At 36.5% G+C, this 20,458-nt stretch overlaps 1 protein-coding gene across 1 annotated transcript in view; it reads right to left on the reverse strand.

Moving 5' to 3' along the window:
• Positions 1-20,458, reverse strand: part of LOC103798922 (attractin-like protein 1) — a gene marked incomplete at both ends in the record, with an annotated part of 177,051 nt that overhangs the window by 25,630 nt on the left and 130,963 nt on the right. Inside the window, 1 exon segment of the mRNA XM_009071208.1 lies at positions 584-677. Within this exon segment, the coding sequence (XP_009069456.1) occupies positions 584-677 (94 nt within the window).

Raw genomic sequence — 20,458 nt, forward strand, 5'->3', positions numbered from 1 at the left:
CTTTTGTGTTCTTAGTGCTCCATTTATTATATTCTATCTGAAGTTGCAAACTCTTCTTCTAAACACAATAAGCTATTCCAGTACAAAACAAGATACATAGATTGTACTTCCCATGACAGGTCTGCACATTCCTCTGGTTTATATTTAATGATGTAGGAAAATGTCTAACACAGCACCTTAATAAGGCTCCAAAATGCTAAAAAGCTAATCACTGCAGATTCTGATCAAGATATGTGATAAATATATTGAATATAATTACTGATTTTGCATATGGTTTTTACTTCCAATGATTTTTTAAAAACCTAAAAAAAGAAAGACAACTACAGGTAGTTCTCCAGTTGCTTCTTTTAATAGGATTTTTATAAGTCTGTAGTGTCTGCAAAACATCACTAATATTTGTGATGTAATTTTTTAATAAAAGTCTAACTAATATGAAATTTCCTAGAATATGTAGGGACCACTAGATTCACCACTAAAACATTATAAGGTCAAACCAAAATCCAAAACAAAAAGAGGCAGAGGAAAGTGGTTATACATTAGGCATGAACTGCAATAACTTTAGGCTACATTTAATTGTACTCACAGTTGACACTGGTCTCCTTTGATTCCCTTAGTTGTGCAGAAACATTTTCCTGTTTGCATATGACAGATATTTGCATGTCCACTGCACGTGCAAGCTGGAAAATCAAAAACAAAAAGTGAGATTTCTTCACCCATATTTTACTATGCATGACTAAAGGAATTTTCATAGATTTTAATACATCCTGGACACATTTCCTACAAGCTATGTTAATACATATATTACTACTTCAATTAAGCTTTTTGCAGATTTCACTGGCACATCATTTAGTTTATTTCTGTAGAGTTAAAAACAGTTAATATGTCATTAGGGGTTCTCCTCCACACCTTAAATAACAGCAGTTTTGGAATAGCCAACTGAAATCCACCATTTCAGTGTGCAATACAGAACGTTATGAAAAACACATCTGTTGTATATAGGGTGAAATCCAGACCAATTACAAAAGCAGTGCTACAACTGATAAGGTTTCAAAAGTCTAATGAAATTATTACTGCAGATGTTTGGCAAACCATCTAATATAACAGAACTCTTTTGCTTTTGACAAAAGTGAACAAAAAGCTTTGAAACCTGTTGTATACCGGCAAAGTTAATACTACAAGTATAGTCCACAACAAGAATTTTCTAGAAGCAAGGAGCAGAAACCTTTAAAAGCACTTGAAATTTGAACAGAAGGAGAATGACAATAACATCATCACTCCACTCCATTTTAAGCTCAGTGGGTCAAGTAATTCTTTCCACAGTGGCTCACTGCCACACTTGCTGGCTGTTATAGTCTCACCTCAAAACAAACCCTTATATTCCCAATTCTTGAACTCCCTTTTGGCTTTTTCTTCCCCTGCTTATTTGAATTACTACCTTGTTTAGGCAGCACCTCTTATTCACAGAATCCTAGAATCAACCTGGTTGGAAAAGTCCTCCAAGATCATCAAGCCCAACCCTACCGTGGTGACTAGACCATGGCACTAAGTGCCACATCCAGTCTCATCTTAAAAACCTCCAGGGATGGTGAATCCACCACCTCCCTGGGCAGCACATTCCAATGTCTGATTCCTAACCAAGTGCACAAAACTTAATAATGGCTCTCTGGTAAATATGTCAATATGTCCCCAGACCACAAGAATAACTACCTGCTAATATTCACACTGCATTGAAACTCTTTCTCTAATACAAAGTAACTCTGAACTTACCTTGATGATCATATTGTGCTTTCACTGAAGTTTTAACTATGACTAAGATAAAAGATTTAATATACAGGGTCCTGCTTGAGACCAGGCATTATACTAAGTGGTGACCTGTATAAAATAAAAGTTTATTCTCCACTTTATAATCTGATATTGAATTTCTATCAGAGTGATTGAGTTTTATAACACAATGAGCCCTTCTCTGACTCTGTCCTATCCCATACACGTTCTAACCTCTCTGCCCCAGCCTGAGACAAATAGAGAAAAAGATAATAGACAGACTAGAGTCACAATTAAATGTAAGATATCATTGACAGAATACGACAATTGCAGAACCTCAATGGTGTGATCAGCCTTCAGAGCTTATTAAATAGCCAGCTGGAGCTGAAGGAGCTAAAGAGGTCCCAGGCATTCAAACTCTCTGCAAGAAACACATACCAGAAATTTCTATGCAGCACATAGTGACAGGTGATAAATTTTCTCTCTTTCATTACACACCACTTACCCAAAACACCTACAGTTACCACAGAGTCCTACATTTTACAATTTTGCTATCATCTTCACACTCCACAATAAATGCCATTGAAGTGCTGCTACTATATAATCAGTTATGTTTTCCGAAATCCATTCATGTTTTCCACTTTATGTTTACGGAATGATTAGGCACTTGAAGCTGAAAAAGCCTCTTTGCAAAAGTTAATTTTGCAAATTTTTGCTATACTTTTCAGTGAAAAAAAAAATTTACAAAAACATTCCTAACAGCTATTCTGCTTATAGTTAATTGCTCTTAACAGTGATGCACCATCATAAGACAGCACAAAAGTTATAAAGGATCTAAAAGGGTGAATTCTAAATCATATTCCAAAGGCTGTCAATATATCAACAAGCAGAAAAGCTATTGCCAACTAACCTTACTTGATTACTCCCACAAGTATTGCTCACTTAATAGGAAGGAGATCACAAAAGTGCAAGTGGTACTTCCTTTTAGCTTCTATTCAGTAAAATTATTTAAGCACAAAGTTATAAAAGCCTTTGGACATTATGTATCTTTATCACCTTGAAAATAAAGAATGGGGGGTAAAATGGATTATACAGTAAAAATAACAAATGCAGCTATGTGACACTTTGTGGAAGGGCAAAACCATTTCCTTTGGCAGTTCAGATATGACTTGTATACCCAGACCATGCAATGATGGAGAAATCAGACTATTCAGCAGCACTTATCCCTAAGGACATTTAAATCAACTCAGCACCTACACAGTGCCCTTTGGTGCTCTATGTGCTTACTCACACAGCAATCCACGTGTGACCTCCTCTCCAATCAGCCAAGTGTTTCCTCCCATTTCAACTGCATCACATTTTAGACACTGCATTTTGTCTTTGAATTTTCCTCAACTGATTCTGGAGAATCACCGACTAACACAAAATCTGCTGGAATTTATTTTCCCATGGATTCATGTCTAAATTTTGACCTGTGTGTACTCATAGCCCACACAAAGGACACATTTCTAATTTGGTGTCTTTCACCAAAAACACCAACATAGCTGCTCTATCTCACCTGCATTCTCATCACACATATGAAGTTTCTATACTGCTAATGTCAGTATGGTTGGAAGAGTAGGAGAAAAGAGGAGTTCAGAAGACACAGAACCTTGGTTTTTGGATTCTTTGTCAATGAAAAAGCTGGTTCTGACAAGCTCAGCAGTTAATTTCTTCTAATAAATCATGAAGATAAATTACTCACATTGACCAAGTTCCTAGTAATTTAACTGTTCCCTGCATAATACCTTGAAAAAGGACAACAATTTTAAAAACCTTATCTGGACAAATTCTGTTTCACAGCCATGAAAGCATATTTTAATTAATCTCAGGCTTTCAAGTCCATGATGAAAAATGGACTTCTACCAATCTGTGGACCTCTATGTGGGGAGTAATCCAAAAAGACCACAAAACACATATAAGCTATCCTTGCTGCTACTGAAGCAAATGTGAATATATGTTATTAAGCAAATGCAACAGCAGGAGCAGGACAGTATTATCATACATTCTGTGGAAAAAAAATTTTAATTACATAATCTTTTTATCTCACTGCAGGTTTTAGCCACTGGCCTAATTCCAAATAATAATAATAAAAAGAGAAATTATGAGCTTTGAATATGAAGTATGTTTATTAATTAATTAACTGTTACCTAAAGCTGCATTTCATTTCAAAATAAGAGAAGATTTACATTCTTCCATTACCTCAATATTCCCAAACTCCTCTTTACATATTTTCTTTAGTATTTTCTATTCTTTTTTTTCCCTAACCACTCACAGTGAATGTTTTCTCTTCTGATTGTACTGTAAATCAACAGTTACAACTGTAGCTGCAGTACTGTCTTTCAAGACCTAATGCTAGTGGAAAGATGCCGAATCTTGGAATCAGTTTTAAAGGTATGTTTTGTACCAATCACTCTTGCCTGGCAGAAGTCAGGACAGGAGATGCAATTGATATTCTCCCTATTTTTTGAGATCCCAAACCTCAATTTCTTCACTGAAAGGGTTGTCAAGCATTGGAAGAGGCTGCCAGGGAAGTGGTGAAGTCACCATCCCTGGAGGTGTTTAAAAGACCTGTAAATGTGGCACTTGGGTAAGTAGTTTCCTAGTGAACCTGGCAGTGCAGGGTTAATAGTTGGACTGGGTAACCTTAGTGGACTTTTCCAACCTAAATGATTCTATGTACTCTGTGCTGCTCCCTTAGATAGAAACACTGAGTTCAGCTGAACTTCAAGAATCTTCCCATACTACTGTGCCCACTCATGTCCAACTTGGGTTTGTATTATGCACACATGCCTTTTTTTCCAAACAGGTTTTTTAAATACTTAACTACCATGAAAACTTTCTATCAGTATTTAAATATTTTAAATAAATAACATATGGCTCACAATAAAAAAACCCTGTTTAAAATATAGAATTCAAACTCACTTTTGTTTTGCTATTTTTCCTTATTAATGGAAATGATGACATTAGAGTTTTAAAAACAACAAGAAAAAAGCCACCCTGGCAATATCTACTCTTTTTTTTAGGGAAATAGCAGTTCACAATACTCTTTTCTACAACATTCAGATTCTAAGTGGAACAGAAAGATTATATGTAAACAATATAATCCAGTAGAGGAAATCCATGCTGCAAAACCACAACCCTATAGAATTTATTAAATAATAAATCCACAGTATGATTGATTCTGAGTTGCTAGCTCAGCATATAAATGTTCTTGCTGATGCTGACAACAAAAGAATACCCATCACTATTTCCATGAAGCATGCATTTTAAACAATTGAATTTAAAAACACTTATTCTTAGCCCCCATCTCCAACATATAGCTGCAAGAGCAATTTTTCTCTCAAATGGAGCCCACTACAAATGCTACTTTAACTTAATATGTTTGCTTACATGAAAGATTGCTAAACCAGTAGCTGCACATGGATAATTGCTTTAAGACACCTTGCTGATGTTTTTTAAATGGAAAGCTATGACAATGCTATTAAATGCTGAGGTACACTACTTCGTTAATTTTCATAGTATGCAAGGCATAGGTTGCATCAAAAAAACAGGAGATACAGCCTCTCTCTACAGCAACTAGGCTAAGTAAGAAATGACAAGTATAAACTTATATTAGATTCAACATTTTAATGCCCAATTTCACTGTAAATGTTCACCTACGTAATCCATTCGTCTACTCATACGAGAACGGCCCTACAGAGACTATTTTCTACATTAGTTATATTGCAAAACTGTCTAGTCACTTAATTCTCTAGATATGTGTGTTTAGCTAGAAGCCCCTGATACCCTTTTAGCATTCAGCAATTAACATTTATAGGAAATACATACATTCAACCTTTGAGACAGGCAATGAAAAAGCAAACAGATGTGCCCAATAACACTTTTGCAATATCACTAATTGAGTAGCATTAAAATTAAGTTAAAGAACTTCTGTGAAGAAATAAGCAATAAAAATAGAGTACCAAAAAAAAAAAAAGATGTTATAGAAAGGGCTGCTGTACATGCAGAAAGGGAACTGTCATTTTAGAGTGGCATGATTAACCTTCATAATAAATTAGTTTTATCTTATGATATATCTTTCTAGTACCACAACAGCAGAGAAATGAAAATCTGCATAATAACATTGTACTAAGGACTGAGACAGAGAGAAAAGGTAAACAGAATAGAAATTTTTTTAGGATTTATGCCACTATGATATGGAATCTGCATATGCAGAATATGCAGGAATTAACCACCTAAATCACACACAGATATATCTATATCTATATCGATATCGATATAGATATAGATAATGTATGTATCACTTAAAGCAAGGTCAGCGATTCCCACTATACACAAAAATTAGTTAATCATTGGACCAGATCAAGACTGGATATAAATTTCTTCTGGCAAAGGCAGGTATGCCAAATCACCCTGGCAGACGTTTTTGTAAAATTAGATAATTCTCACATCACGGGTTCTTTCCACAGCTGTCCCTCAGCTGCCTCAGCTCCTCAGCATTTTACAGGCTAACCTGGTGCTTACAGAAATGCTCTTGTCCTCAGCCACTTCCCATTCCTAGACAGCAATTCCCCCAAGCCTGAAGAGATTTTATCTTTTTTTTTCCTGCAACTTAGAGTCACAGCAAAACACAGACAATTTCACACAGCCATGAACTAAGTCTACTGAGATCAAAGGACTATTAGAAAGGCAATAACTTTTTTCTGAAAAGCAACACCTTGTCACAGTCAAACAATCTGGAAATCACAAATGTCATTTCCTCAGCTTTCTGGACTGAGACACACATTCCAGAAGTAGGATACTTATCCTAATAAACCCAAAAGAAATCTGAAAAACAACAAACAGGCTGATTTGCCATTGCAGAAAATAAAATTTAGTTTGGTTACACCAACACAATCCTATGGCAACCTTCACCATTTAAAGGCTTGTATTTGTTGCCTAGCCATTTTTACCCTGGTAAAAGAGTTCTGCAGCACTTGTGTTTCATTATTCCTTCTGTTTAAAGCATCCATCCTGAAAAGTGAACATTTTGTTGCTGCTGTTTATTGGTAGCAAATACCTCTCAAGCAATCATACTAAAGCTGTCTTTAATCATCAGCAACTAACAGGATAAAGACAGCTTGGAAAACCATAATTTTGTTTTACACAAGTAGGTAATGAAAATGCAACACTCAAGATTAACACTGAAAGACAGGATATTTTTTCCTGTTATGAACTGAACAGAATCTTAAACAATTAACAAGAGTCTTGCTGTGCCTGGATCTTTCATGCCAGAACTGAAGCAGAAATACAGAACTTTTATAGCTTGTGGCTGGAATCATTCAGGAATAATGTGCATAGAGGAGAGTATTTTCTACCAAAAAAAAACATGCTGAATCTGAACATTTCCATGTGAACTCATGAAATATAGTAGCATCAATTTGATTATTTCGTGTTAATCTGTATGAAAACCTGAAACTTTTATACCAACTTTGAACACAGAAAACTGAAAAATTCCAGGTGAAAACATTAAAGCATTTTATCTGGAGATAAGTTTAACATGTCATACTTAGCAGTTTCCTTTTCATTCTTTCCACTTACTCTTTTCATTTCTAAATATAATACAATAAGTTATCAAGAAATAAATAGCCTACAAATTTTACAGTGGGTTAAGCTGCAAATTTTGAGAGTTCAACTCATAACCTGAACTCAATATCTGACATAGAAGACAGTTCTTTATGCACCCAAGCATTTAAAGAGATCTTTCTTTCACAAACCTACAAGATTAAAAACATACCATAAACTACTCAGTTTTCTTAGCTGTGAAGAGATTTCTCACATGAAGACATAAGATAAAATCAGAATTACTTAAAAAATAAGTAATTTCATATCTGACAGACTAAAACTTTTACTAGGTTTAGTAAAAAGCTAAAACAGTGGAGTTTGATGTTTAATTATTTGTAAAGGAAAACTACTAAGTGATAATTTTGGATGCCTTAATTTTTGCATGTCCAAACTGAGATGTGTTTAAGAAGGCTTCTTCAGACACTAAAAGGCTTAGTACTCTTTTTTTGTAATTATTAAACTGTGTCTTTTTATGTTCCCTTGAAAAAAAGTGCAGCTTCTCTACTGACTATTTTGGAAATTTTGACGAAAAACCTTTCATCAAAAGGCTGGTTATTTTTTTTCCTCTCTCTCTAAAGAGAACATCTAGCTTCCTAAATTATAACAAACAACAAAAAACAAACAAATTATTTTAAGGCAGTATGAAAAGCAAAACAATTTAAAACCATTCTGTAGTTATTCATAGCAGCTTTAAATATCCAAAAAACCACTCTATCTAAGGTGAAAAACATCTGAAGTCAACAACTGGTGATTGCAATTATTTGTGTGTTTGGTCATTCAGAGTAAAAGCCCAAAGAAAAGAAATGACTTACACAATTTATCAGACAAAAATGCCACAAAATGTATAGAAGTCAGCAAATCATTTCCCTGTGTTAGCCATTAGGAGGTACAAAATGTGACTGATTTTTAATGTATTCAATCGTGAGTGAAGCTTTCTCCCCCTTAAGTAACTAACGTGGTCTGGCAATGTAATGTATTGCACTTAGCACTCAGAAAACGAAGACAGAATCAACTGCAATCAAACTGAAATGCCATTACAAGTTTTCTTGAGGATCTTCACTGGTTCAGTTGGGAAATGAGTTGTGTAATGCCACAAAAGCTATTTTCTCAACAGCCAAAAGGGGTTTCCAAGACCCCTTAGGGAGAGAGATGACCATTTCAATGCAAAACACATCAAGAAGGGGAGATACAGAAATTACAGACAAATGAAATGCCTACTTTTTTATTGCATTTGGGACAAGCAGACTGGATGTAGACAAATGCTTATCCGAGGATCAAGCAACAGTGATTTAAGAAAATGTCATCTCCAACTTACACCTGCCAACCCTCAATTGGAGGTTAGTGTCTTCTGAGCTAGACACAGTAGCTACATGAGCTCTTGACATCTCTTTCAACACAAGGTAAAATATGTTTGTTTATCAGAGGCTGACAAGATGAGTATATTTCTGGACAGCTGAAAGTTCCTAAATCATGCTCTGCCTATCTCCTCTAGGAACATCTTTTGGAAACCAATGGATTTACACATTTCATTAGGAAGGAAAACATACTGATATAAAGCTCAGACAGCACATCAGAAATACATTTGATAAATATTCCTTACCTCATAAAATAAATTTATAACATGTAAACCTGAAAACAACCTTACAAAAGTAAGAATACAGAGCAACTCATTCATCATTGTCAAAAACAATGTTACACAATAACATACAGGAGGACTTGATCACCAACATCAGTGAAAGCAATAGAGCTGTCATTAATCCTTGCAGATAGATAAAATAAGCACACAGACAAAGGAATATAATATAAATCAAACTGCTGTATCTCTCCAATATCTGTAAGAGTAGTAAGTGGTGATCAGTTAAAGGATGTCTGAATTTTAAGTTCTCAGTATAAAATGCTGTATAAGCACAAAATGCCTGCTACTGAAACACATGAAGATAGCACAAGTTGTTCCTATTCTTATTGCCTTCTTATTATGATAATGAACAAATACTGTGTAATTTGTATGGGAGTGTTTTCCATCTTGGACAGTGTCAGGACCCACCAATAGGAAGCACAATGTTTGTTATCAGGCTGAACAAAGACACAATTCCACATGTCGGGGAACTTCAGGTTTTCTTGTACAGTTGCCGTAAGTCCAGCAATCAACCCAATGTTTAGACCCAAAAGGTGTTAGCAAACAAGTTCTGCAATGTATACAATCAACTTCCACAAGAGCAGAGGATAACAAGCCCTTAAATTATATAATACAGTAACTTCTCAATTCCCACAATAAACCTCTTAAAAGTCAAACTCACAAGCCCCAACACACAACCAAAGGTACTGGATAACAAGCCACAACACACAGCCAGAGGTGCTGGCTCACAAGCCACCACATCACTTTTCACAATCTTCCCACTCCCACAACAAACTTCAGTGAAGAGTACAGGGGTAAAGTATGATAGTCATGCTTTGCCCAAGCAAACCATGGGGGGAGAGAAAGATGAATCCAGAAAAGGGAGAGAGCTAAGACAGAAAATCAAGTCCTTAGATCTCACATTGGTCCTGCCATGTGGATGTTCTGCAAAAAGAGAGTGAAAGAGAGAGAGGAAAGAGAAAGAGTGGTGAAAAAGAGAGACGGGGCCCAATGCGTTCCCTTTTATAGGCAGCCTAGTGCAGCCTCATATAAACTAGATTTTTGGGGCTGTTCTGTTCATGTGTGCACAGCAGCCCTTTGAGCCCTCCTCCAGGGAGTGAGTTGGGGGGAGACTGATGGGGGGCTGAGCAAGAGTCTCAGGTAAAGCAGGAAGTTGGCTCAGAACAGCTCTGCCCCTCCCTCACAGGACCCTCTGCTCTCATCACATCTTGCCCGTTACCACAGTCAGGATGCTTGAGACAGAACATGCTTATGTCTGGTCCTCCACAAACAACCAACGCAAATTAACCAAAAGGATATTCTGTGCATCATGATAAGCAACAAAAAATTTTGGGAGAGTGGAGGATTGGCTGTGAGACAGCCATCACTGGGAGATCATCTGGGGATTGGACCACTTATGGTAAGGAGATGAGTGACTGCTTTCACTATGATTCTGTGTTTTTCCCCCCCTTTTTTCCTTCCCTTCTTATACTGTCTTTATCTCAACCCATGAGCTTTCTTACTTTTGTTCTTCTCTCCCCATCCCACTGGGGAGGGGAAGAGGAAGGAAGTGCTGAGCGATGCTCAGCTTCTGCTCGAGGTCAGTCCACAAGACAGTCAGTCAGCAGCTCTCCACAATCGACTCTGTCAATAACAATACCAAATTCATGCTTGAACCAATGCTTTCCCATGCTTGCTTTTCCTAAAATCAGATGACTCTGCAATGACCACACACATCCTGGCTTAAGAAGTAAAACCAAATTAAGAGAATTAAGCAGCAGCTCAAAACAGTCGTACTTGATAGGAGGTTTATAAAAAAAATAATATCTGCATGCAGTCAAGGAAAAACATGTTAAAATGTTAAATATTCTGAACAGACATCTGTCAAAACCTCATGAAATCCCACAGCCACCCCAAGTAATTTCTCTCTGGAGGTTAATCATGTTATATTCAACAGTTTCTTTTTTTCCTCTCATAAAATTATGGATATCTAAATGTTTATTGACCCTTAACAATGACACTTTCGTTGAAGTGTTGACTGCAGGTCCTTCACCTGAGTGTAAGTAGGTTATGGAATACAAATGTATCTATAAAAAGGTTCCTAATTTTAGTTTGAGTTTTTGGTTTTAATTTACAACTCATTGTGCTAGAAATCATACTTTCTAATACAGGTCTAATCTACAAAAAAAAAAATAGTTAAATGTATACACAACAATTAACAGCATATTGAGAAGTTTGCTTAGCACATTTTGCTTGGCAGTCAAAAAATAACTGGAACAGTAATTTTTTAATACTTTTTCCCCCCCAAGTTCCTCAACTAAGTTTTTCCTATGGCAATCCACTTCTGGTTTAGTAGCACAGGACTTATTTCTAATACATTCTGATTGAAGTGAATTTAATTTCAGTTCATAACTAAGCCCAAGTACAGGCATTTTATTCACTCAGTGGTCAGACTACCTGGAAGAGTGTTCAATCAACTGCATTCATTACAGGAAGGAAAATAAATTTCAGATCACCTTTGTGGGAAAAGGTCTTCTGAAAAGTGTTCATACTGACTATTCTAACAATCTCTGCAAAAAGCAATACGAAGCTTTTGTTCAACAGTTTATTATGCTATGAGCTCTTTTCTTTGTATTTCATATGTACTAAGAAGCCCTTTATCTACTACTAAAGCAAAACTCTAGCATTTTAGTGAATACTAAGTATTTTTATTCTATACTAAGGTACTTTATTAAAAAAACAGAAATTGGTGTCATCTCTATTCAATATTTACAGAAAAAAAAATAAAGAAAACAAAACACCACTACTACTACTACTGCAAAACGAGATTTCTTGACAGTCTTCACATTCATCAAAACCTTTGGTTACTTTGTATAGAATAAACAAAATCATGTTTTCCATTGGAATTTAGAACATATGCTTTTCTTGGTCTGAATAATCTTAAATTACAGCTTATTATCACAGAATTTTGCTATGAACTTGTGACACACTGTTTCTTAGAAACCAAGGTACTAGCAAACAGTAAAGTGGATTTTTTTTTTAATTTAGTTCCAGATTCTAGTACCCGAATACAGTATATGAAGCATACCATACTCTTTCCTCCACTGATTTGCAATATTCAGCTATTTTTATATAAAATCTCTTTATTCACACAAACTCCTGTGGTCTGTGCCACAAGTCTCCAACCCACTGAATATCCTTTTTTCTGTGAATAACTACAAAGTGCCTGGACTAAAAGACGCTTTTGATTTTTTTAAGTGTATAGACTTAGTCACTGTGAAAAGAGAGCTTCCAGAACATAATATTCAACCTAATATAACATTTCCTCTACATTTTAGACATCTAATGATGGAATGCCAAATGCACAGCGACGCATCAGTGAATTCCATAAATCTAGTTCTCTACGTTCTAGACATTAAATCAGCTAAAGAGAAAAACTATATAAAACCTCTGTATCCCAAGCTGCCATCTCCTTCTCTAAGAAACACAAAACTCCCATCAATTCATTTTCATTCCTAATTCTACTTTAGGAAGATGCAGAGGAGGATGATTTTGCTCTGTTTATTCTGCTGGTTGCGGATATTGTGTTCCTTTGTGATTTTTTGCATTTCTGTTAGGTTCTTTTCTAGCAGAGGGCAGTTAAAAGCTCTTGGTCCTCATTCTTAGTCCTTACATAGGACTCGTGGCCCAAGAATATAAGATTTTGGACCAGAAACCTTTTAGAAACAGAAATGCTTTGTAGAAGGTAAAAGACAAAATTTATAGCTGTCTACAGCCAGAGAAGAATTCATGCACTTAATTCTGATACCAAGTTAAACACCAAATATCACTCTAATAACTCCATTAAAAACTAATCAACGAAACTCTGCATAGTGATAGAGCTATTTTTTGTCCTTTTCAACAGTTTCACAGCACTGAAAGCACTGAGCTCTATGGTCAACACAAGACAAAAGCATTGTGGCACACAAATTTAGAAGGAAATGTCCTGGAATGAACATCTTGAAGAGGAAAATACCATTGCAAACAGGGGTGGAAATTGCATTCTAGGTAGTGGAGTGGATCCCCACCAGAACTTTCTAGCTCACAGTATCCTGCCTTGTGCTGAACACTTCTAGTAGCAGTAGATTCCTTTAGCTGAACACTTTGCATTCCCCATTTTGAAAATTTACAAGAGAGGAATCCTTTTAAAAAATGCAGGAAATTTTTAAGTTCTATTAGTGTTTTTTTTTTAAGTTCTCTATACATCATTTATTACAAAACTAAATGTTGCAATCCAGCTTGTTTTTAATTTACCTGACTTCAATCAGCTATTTTATGTGGCTGCCAGACTCAATGAGGAGAAAGATTAATTGCTTAAGAGCTAAATTTTTTCTACCTTCTTTATATAATGATTTTATATAGAAATGCATTATGTTATATTAATTTGGACTGTGAACATCTGCCTTTTATTTCTAAATAACATGTGATATGAGCAAAGCATCATGTCATGGCTCACTGAAGATTAATACCTAAGAACAGCTGCTTTTGGTCTATTAAAACCAACTATTACTACAGGCTAATAAAACATGTTTCTGGAGGTGTGTCACCACTTTGTGATCACAGCAGCAGAAAATGTTAATGCAAATAAAATTATGAGTACACTACTTAAACTAGCTCTGTTTTTAAAAATTCCATACAATAATAGAATTTTTAAGGTTGGACAAGACTTTTAAGATCATCAAGTTCAACTATCAACCCAACACCACCACTTCTTAAACCATATCCTCAAGTGCCATATTCAAACGTGTTTTGAACACTTGCAGGGATGGTGACCCCACCACTTCTCTGGGCAGCCTGTCCCAGTGCTTTACAATACTTTCCATGAAAAACAATTTTCCTAATATCCAATCTAAATGCCCCTTGGTGCAATTTGAGGTCATTTTCTCTTTTTTTGTCACTTGTTACCCTAGAGTATAGATATCATTACAACCTCCTTTCAGGTAGTTGTAGACAACAATAAGGTTTCCCCTGAGACTCCTTTTCTCCACGCTAAACACCTCCAGCTCCCTCATCTGCTCCTCATATGACTTACCTTCCAGACCCTTCAGCAGCTCCACTGCCCTCTGGACATGCTCCGTTGTTCTCCTTGGAGTGAGGGGCCCAGAACTGGACATAGGATTCAAGGTGTGGCCTCACCAGAGCCCAGTACAGTACAAGGGGAGAGTCACTGCCCTGGTCCTGCTGGCCAAACTACAGCTGACACAAGTCTGGATGTCACTGGCCTTTTTGGCCACCTGTGCACACTGTTGGTTCATGTTCAGCTGCTGTCAAACAGCACCTCCAGGTCCTTTTCCACTGGGCAACTTTCCAGCCACTCTGCCCCCAGCCTGTAGCACTGCAGGGGGTTGTTGTGACTTAAGTGCAGGACCCACCACTTGGCCTTCTTGAACCTCATACAATTGGTCTTGGCCCACTGATCCAGCCTGTCCAGATCCCTCTGCAGAACTTTCCTACCCTCCAGCAGATCAACATTCCCTCCCTACTTGGTATCATCTGTGAACTTGCTGAAGGGACACCCAACCCCCTCATCCAGCTCATATCACATAAAGGTATTAAACAGGACTGGCCCCAGTACTGAGCTGCGTGGAACACCAGCAGTGACCAGTCACCAGCTGCATTTAGCTCCATTCACCACCACTCTCTGGGCCCAGCCATCCCACCAGCTTTTTACTGCACAAACAGCATACCCATCTACACCCATGGGAAGCCAGTTTGCCAGTTTTCAATTCACTGAAAGTGATGACACAGGCCAAGATTGCTGCAGAATCTGATTGTTAATTTTTGAACCACAACAGAAGAAGGTGATTTTAGGTTACTGAAAAAAAAATCCCTTGATTAAACTTTAAATGCAAGATTTTATTTCTCCTTCCAAAAGCTATTCCTCAGGCCAACAGCATGTGCCTAGTTCTGTTTAGAGTAGTATCATACAGTTTTAATACCTTCAGTCTCCAGGTGTTTTGTGACTAAAACTCAAACATAAGGCCATTGTACTATGATATTTACCAAATTAAATTATTCTTAAGGAAACAATTAATTCCACGTTTAGCTTTACTGTCTTAAATACAGTCATAAAATATTTAGATTCAGAATGCTCCTCTCCCTGCCCTATACAATCCCAAACTACAAGCAGTTTAAAAGCTACACAGTGATTGTGCTGAAGTGAATAACTAAGACTGCTACTTTCTGTTCCCTCATTGCTTGTATAACTTTTGGAAACCCAGAAAAATAAATCTAAAGGCAAATTACTAAGTACCTTTCTATCGACTTAGTAGTCAACAGCACTCTTTTAGTTCAAAATACAAAGTGATTATTAAATTGTTTTCCTTGTCATACTATCAATTTTTTCCTTTATGAAAGACAGGTTGTTTTCTGCAATGTGTGAAATTATGTAATTTGCTGTACATACAGCTTAATATACAATATGCTGTGCCCTGTGTAACTATACAGACGTGTGTATCTGTATTCTACAGAAATGGCCTGTTAACATTGTCCCTGGGCACTGTGTGTTACTTTCTACTCTAGAAGGGAGAGGAAACTGCTCCTACCTTGGAGGAAATGAAAAGCATTACAAGTTTTGCAAAATTTCTGGGAGGGTTGAGAGAGAAGATGACAAGAAAAAAACCTGAAGCAGGAGTAAAACTAGAAGGTGTTTCAGAAAAGAAAGATCAGAATCAAAACAAACTGGAGGAGAGGGAAAAGAGACTTTCCTAAGAGCTAGTGTGGGTGGTATGAAATCTGATTCAGCTTGGACACAGCAAGAAGTTGTTGGATTGTAAAGAAAAGTGGGAAAGAAGAACATGCACCCTGAAATTATTTCATTGAAAAAGGAAGATCTATTTCCAATTGGTTTTCTTTACCACACAGCTATTTTTCAGTAGGTAATCTTGTTCAAACTGATGTTTATGTTCTAAGAAATCAGACTAGAGATTATCTCAAGGTAATTGTGGGGTTCCTTAGATGTGCTGCCTACACCAAAACCCACTCTAATGCACATGTGCTCCTTGTAAATGAAACTGAAGTTTATTTTTTTTCAAATATCTAACATGCCGATTGCCCTTTGTGCTCTACAGAACACAGCTCTGTTCTTGATTTGTGCCCATGGTAGCTTTAAACAGTATTTCTTTTGGAGAGACAGGAAAGGAAGGAAATCAGTATCAGCTCCTCCATGGAGGGTCATGAGAAAAACATGTTACAAAGGTTGCTACTGCTGAATAGGTTAAAATGTTAGAAATAGTGCCATGAAAACAATCTGCAAAGCTACCCCTTAGGCACCTTTCAAAGTCAGACAGAACCTAAAATCCAAAGAGACCATTTTCAATTTGCTGCCATGATGAGTTTAACATCTTTCTCATGTTTCTCTTTCACAGACACTAGAAGTAATGACTTGTGCCATCCTTGGCCTCTTCTCTCAAAACCCTACATCTCAGCTGTCAGTTACTCAACAGAATAATCACGTTTGCTGAACAGCAAGACTTGAACACCATGGAATATCCTCCTGCTAGTTAAGCTGTAACTTAGGTGTTAACAAGCCGCTAATAATTTTTTTCTTTTTTAAGCAACACAAGCAATCACAAGCATATATCTAGGCAACTATTTTATTGCTGGGGTAAATGTCACCTAAGGGACCTTAAAGTTACTCTAACAACTTAGTCTTGTATCTATACTCACCTGATCTTGTTTTAATCTCTTGAGGCCCTTACTGTAGATACAAATAAGCTGAATGGCTAACACAGATGCCAAAAGTTTATCTGGAATGCATTCAAGGAGTAGTATGTGCAGGTGTATGCACAGATACAGATATTTAAATATAGGTGAAGAATACTAAGTTACACAACATGCAAAGGCAGCAGACACTGCAAAAGCCATGCTCCCACAGAAACGGATGCTTTAAAAGGAGAAAAGCTCAGATTTATTCTGTCCTTCTTTTAAAAGAAAAGCTCAGATTTATTCTGTCCTTCATACTCTGCATATTGGAGGATCACAAAAGGCACCCAGACCTCACACCTGGCTGCAGCTACAGGATAGATGCACACATGATGTGTACTCACTAGAAACATGTTCACTTTTGATAATAGTTTGAGGATCCAGTAAGAATTTAAACATTTACAGTAAACAATTACTTTAATATCTTCAAACAGAATGATTACAAAGCAAGTGTGGAGAGAAGCTATTGCCTGTAATATTGGAAATGTCCAATATGGGATAGCAGAGAAAGGAACAGATCTATAAGGGCAATACAAATGCTGCAGACTTGCTTTAAAAACTCCACCTCAACAGCCTGACTGGTAGGAGACTTTTGCAGGGTGGTGATCAGTGTCTTAGACATAGTGCCTTTTAAGGATGCTTAGAGAACAAGAAGTGCAAGTTAAAACACAATATTCCTGTTGTGCTGGTTCTCAGAGTCTTCCTGCTACTGCAAAAGCAACAACAATGACAGTACAATTATGGGAAAACTGAACACTGCTTGGGATGTTATCACTTTGTGGAAAAAATGGCAATACAGCAAAATGCTTACGTTATATTATTATTATTAAATGCATTATACATTCATGGTATGTGTCATAAGTTACTGTAAAGAATTTTTTCCTGACATCTCATAAATTGTAAGGATAATTTTTTAAAATACCATGCATAAAGAAAATGACAAGATGATAAGCAGCTAGAGCAATTTTTTTAACATTGACAACTAAGTCGATGATTAATAAGTTTGAAAATAATGCTAAGAAATGTTGCTAAGATGAAACAAAATTATTCCAAGCAATCTCCCATACTGTTTTAACATGGTACTTTATGCTGAAGTCTGTAGTACACATATAAATATTTTTTCTAGAATTTCTAGTTTGAAAAATTGCATATTTCCTAGACATGCAGTACATAACAGAACAAGACCTTGATGAAAACAAAACACTAACAGAAACCACCGAGACAGAAAGCCAAGACCTGGTCCCATCTATAGTCAAAGCTGGTTTATTTCCAAAATCCATACATATTTAATGATTAATTTTTTATTACTGAATTGAGATATTCATGCCTTCAAAATTGTGCCTCAAATGGGCCTTGAGCAGAATTTAGAAAAATTAAATCAAAGTGATTTGGAATATCTGTCCTTAAACACCTCAGACTAAAAGGCTTCCCAGATGCCTCACATCTGGATAGCTTTAACTGCTCAAACAAGGCTGAGCTGTGCATCTCTTGTCTAATCTTCACCACAACACAGAGTGTGTCTTATTCTGTTCACTAGAGGGTTTGATTCCTTAAGTATTTCTGGCACAGACTGACAACACTGCATTTAGCACTCCAAGAGTTGCTCATAGGTTTGCACTCAAGATTAGTCAGATAAAAAGTTTAAACAGAAATGGAACTTGGTCTGAAACTCCAAACCTTATCATTGTCAACCTATTGCTCATCATCAAGCAGCATAGCACACTTCTGACAAAAATAGACCAGAGCGAGCATCAGTTACACTTGTTGTAAAGAGTTGGAAAGTCTTTTAACTCCACAATAACAAAAAATACAGAAATTCGAAAATAAGTAGTATGCAACTTCATAACATCTAAGTAACATTAAGGACTCATTGGTAAATATCCACAGTCATTTGGCTATATAGGCATCATTTTCTCTTACAATCAGAATATTTCATCTTTGCTCAATACTTCCCCTGCTTTCCAGATCTCAGGCTCCAAAACTCTAGAAAATTAGGACTGGAGAAAAACATGTGGAATCAGCCAGTCCACTGCCCCTTTCCAAAGCTAGAAATGTTTGGAAATTTAAAAATAATAGTGCAAGTGATAAAGCAGATTTCATAACATCTTTAGGCAATTTTACAGCTTAACCAGCAGAAAGCTTTCCTTGTATTCCACCTTAACCTTCCTTATTGCTACCTGATCTGATTTCTTCCTCTCCCCAGCCAAAACGGGGGCAGAGGGAAAGGCACTTTTCAGTTTCCCTTCACACATTTGAAGCCTGTTATTATGCCTCCATCTTTTCTTTGTCCTTCTTTGAGGTTTGTCACATTTACTAAGCCTGCATCACATCTGGATGCAAAGCAAGTCCTTAGATCTGTTTTAAAGCTATTGAAATGTTAGCAACTACAGTGGGTGAAAATCCAGAAAAGTCAATTTTTTTATTCATACTTTAATCTCAACTATTCAAAACCTTTTGAAACATGAATTATATCTTTCTCCTATAACAACTGTTACTCATTCCTTAGTAATTTGATAGCATAACAGTACACAGTACCACTAAGAATCTATCAGTTATCTGATGACAGCTGTGAAGCCATTGTTTTTACTAAAGGTGAAAAAACAAAAAGTTACAAAATTTTCCATCCCTGGAGAAAGGCCAGAACAGAATTGATCACTCAGAGGTGGACAGTCAGTTTCTTTCAGAGCTTTTTGCATGACCTCCTAGAATTTATAAACAGAAATGATTTAGGAAATGATTGGCATAGTTAAGGAGGAAAAAAAATTTTTCCAAGGACTGAAAGGGCTGCTATACATCTCCTTCTCCTTCCTTTCAAGATCATCAGTGATCTAAAGAACAATAAAGGCTAATGTAGCCTATGAAAGAAAAGGAAGTTTTTCTTGCAAAATGTTTTACTCTGTATCACTGACAGTCAAACTATGCCAGAGGTCAGATTTTATTCACATACATTGTGACAGCTGAAAACATACGTGTACTGAATAGAGAAGTACATTTGTCAGGACACTGGGAAAAAATTATTGTACATTAGGAAAATGGTTCTTAGTTTCTTTTCCCATTGGATGTCACTTTACCTTTCCATGGTAGAAATCAAGTACAACCTCTTTTCCCAGCTTCAACTGCTCCCCAGTTCTTAATCAAGTTATGCCCTTGCACCTATAGCAACTTGATATATGAATAATTTTATAGTATTACAGATATAATTTAAAAGTTATAGTCATTATCTTGTCATTCCTTTAAAAGGTTTTGCATCTGGATCCTCAAATAAATTACTCAGGAGCTCTGAGGAAAAAATGCACCACATTTTCATGCAGCCTCAGCCACCACACAGCAGGCCAAGTCTTAGTAGAAAAGAGAATTTGGTCGGATCCAGTCAGAAACTCAGCTGGCAGCAACAAAGTGACACAAGATGGAACTATGAGGATGACCGTTTGGGTAATTTTTAGCTTTTCATTATTTTTTGTCCTTTGATTCACTATTTCATATTTCCCATCTTGTATTCTCTTTATTTCAGTCACACTTAAGCTGAGCTTCTGACTGGGTTGCCCTTTCTTCCATTCATATTTTTTACCCTATATATTTCTATTCTAATCATGGTTATATTTTTTTTTCCTGTGTTACCAAAAGCATTACCAGAACAAAGGAGAAAAAAACCCAGATCCATTGCTTTCTCTCTCTGTTTGCACAATGCCAGAT

Source organism: Acanthisitta chloris, unplaced genomic scaffold (genome assembly GCF_000695815.1).
Source record: "Acanthisitta chloris isolate BGI_N310 unplaced genomic scaffold, ASM69581v1 scaffold1623, whole genome shotgun sequence".
NCBI classification, from domain to species: domain Eukaryota; kingdom Metazoa; phylum Chordata; class Aves; order Passeriformes; family Acanthisittidae; genus Acanthisitta; species Acanthisitta chloris.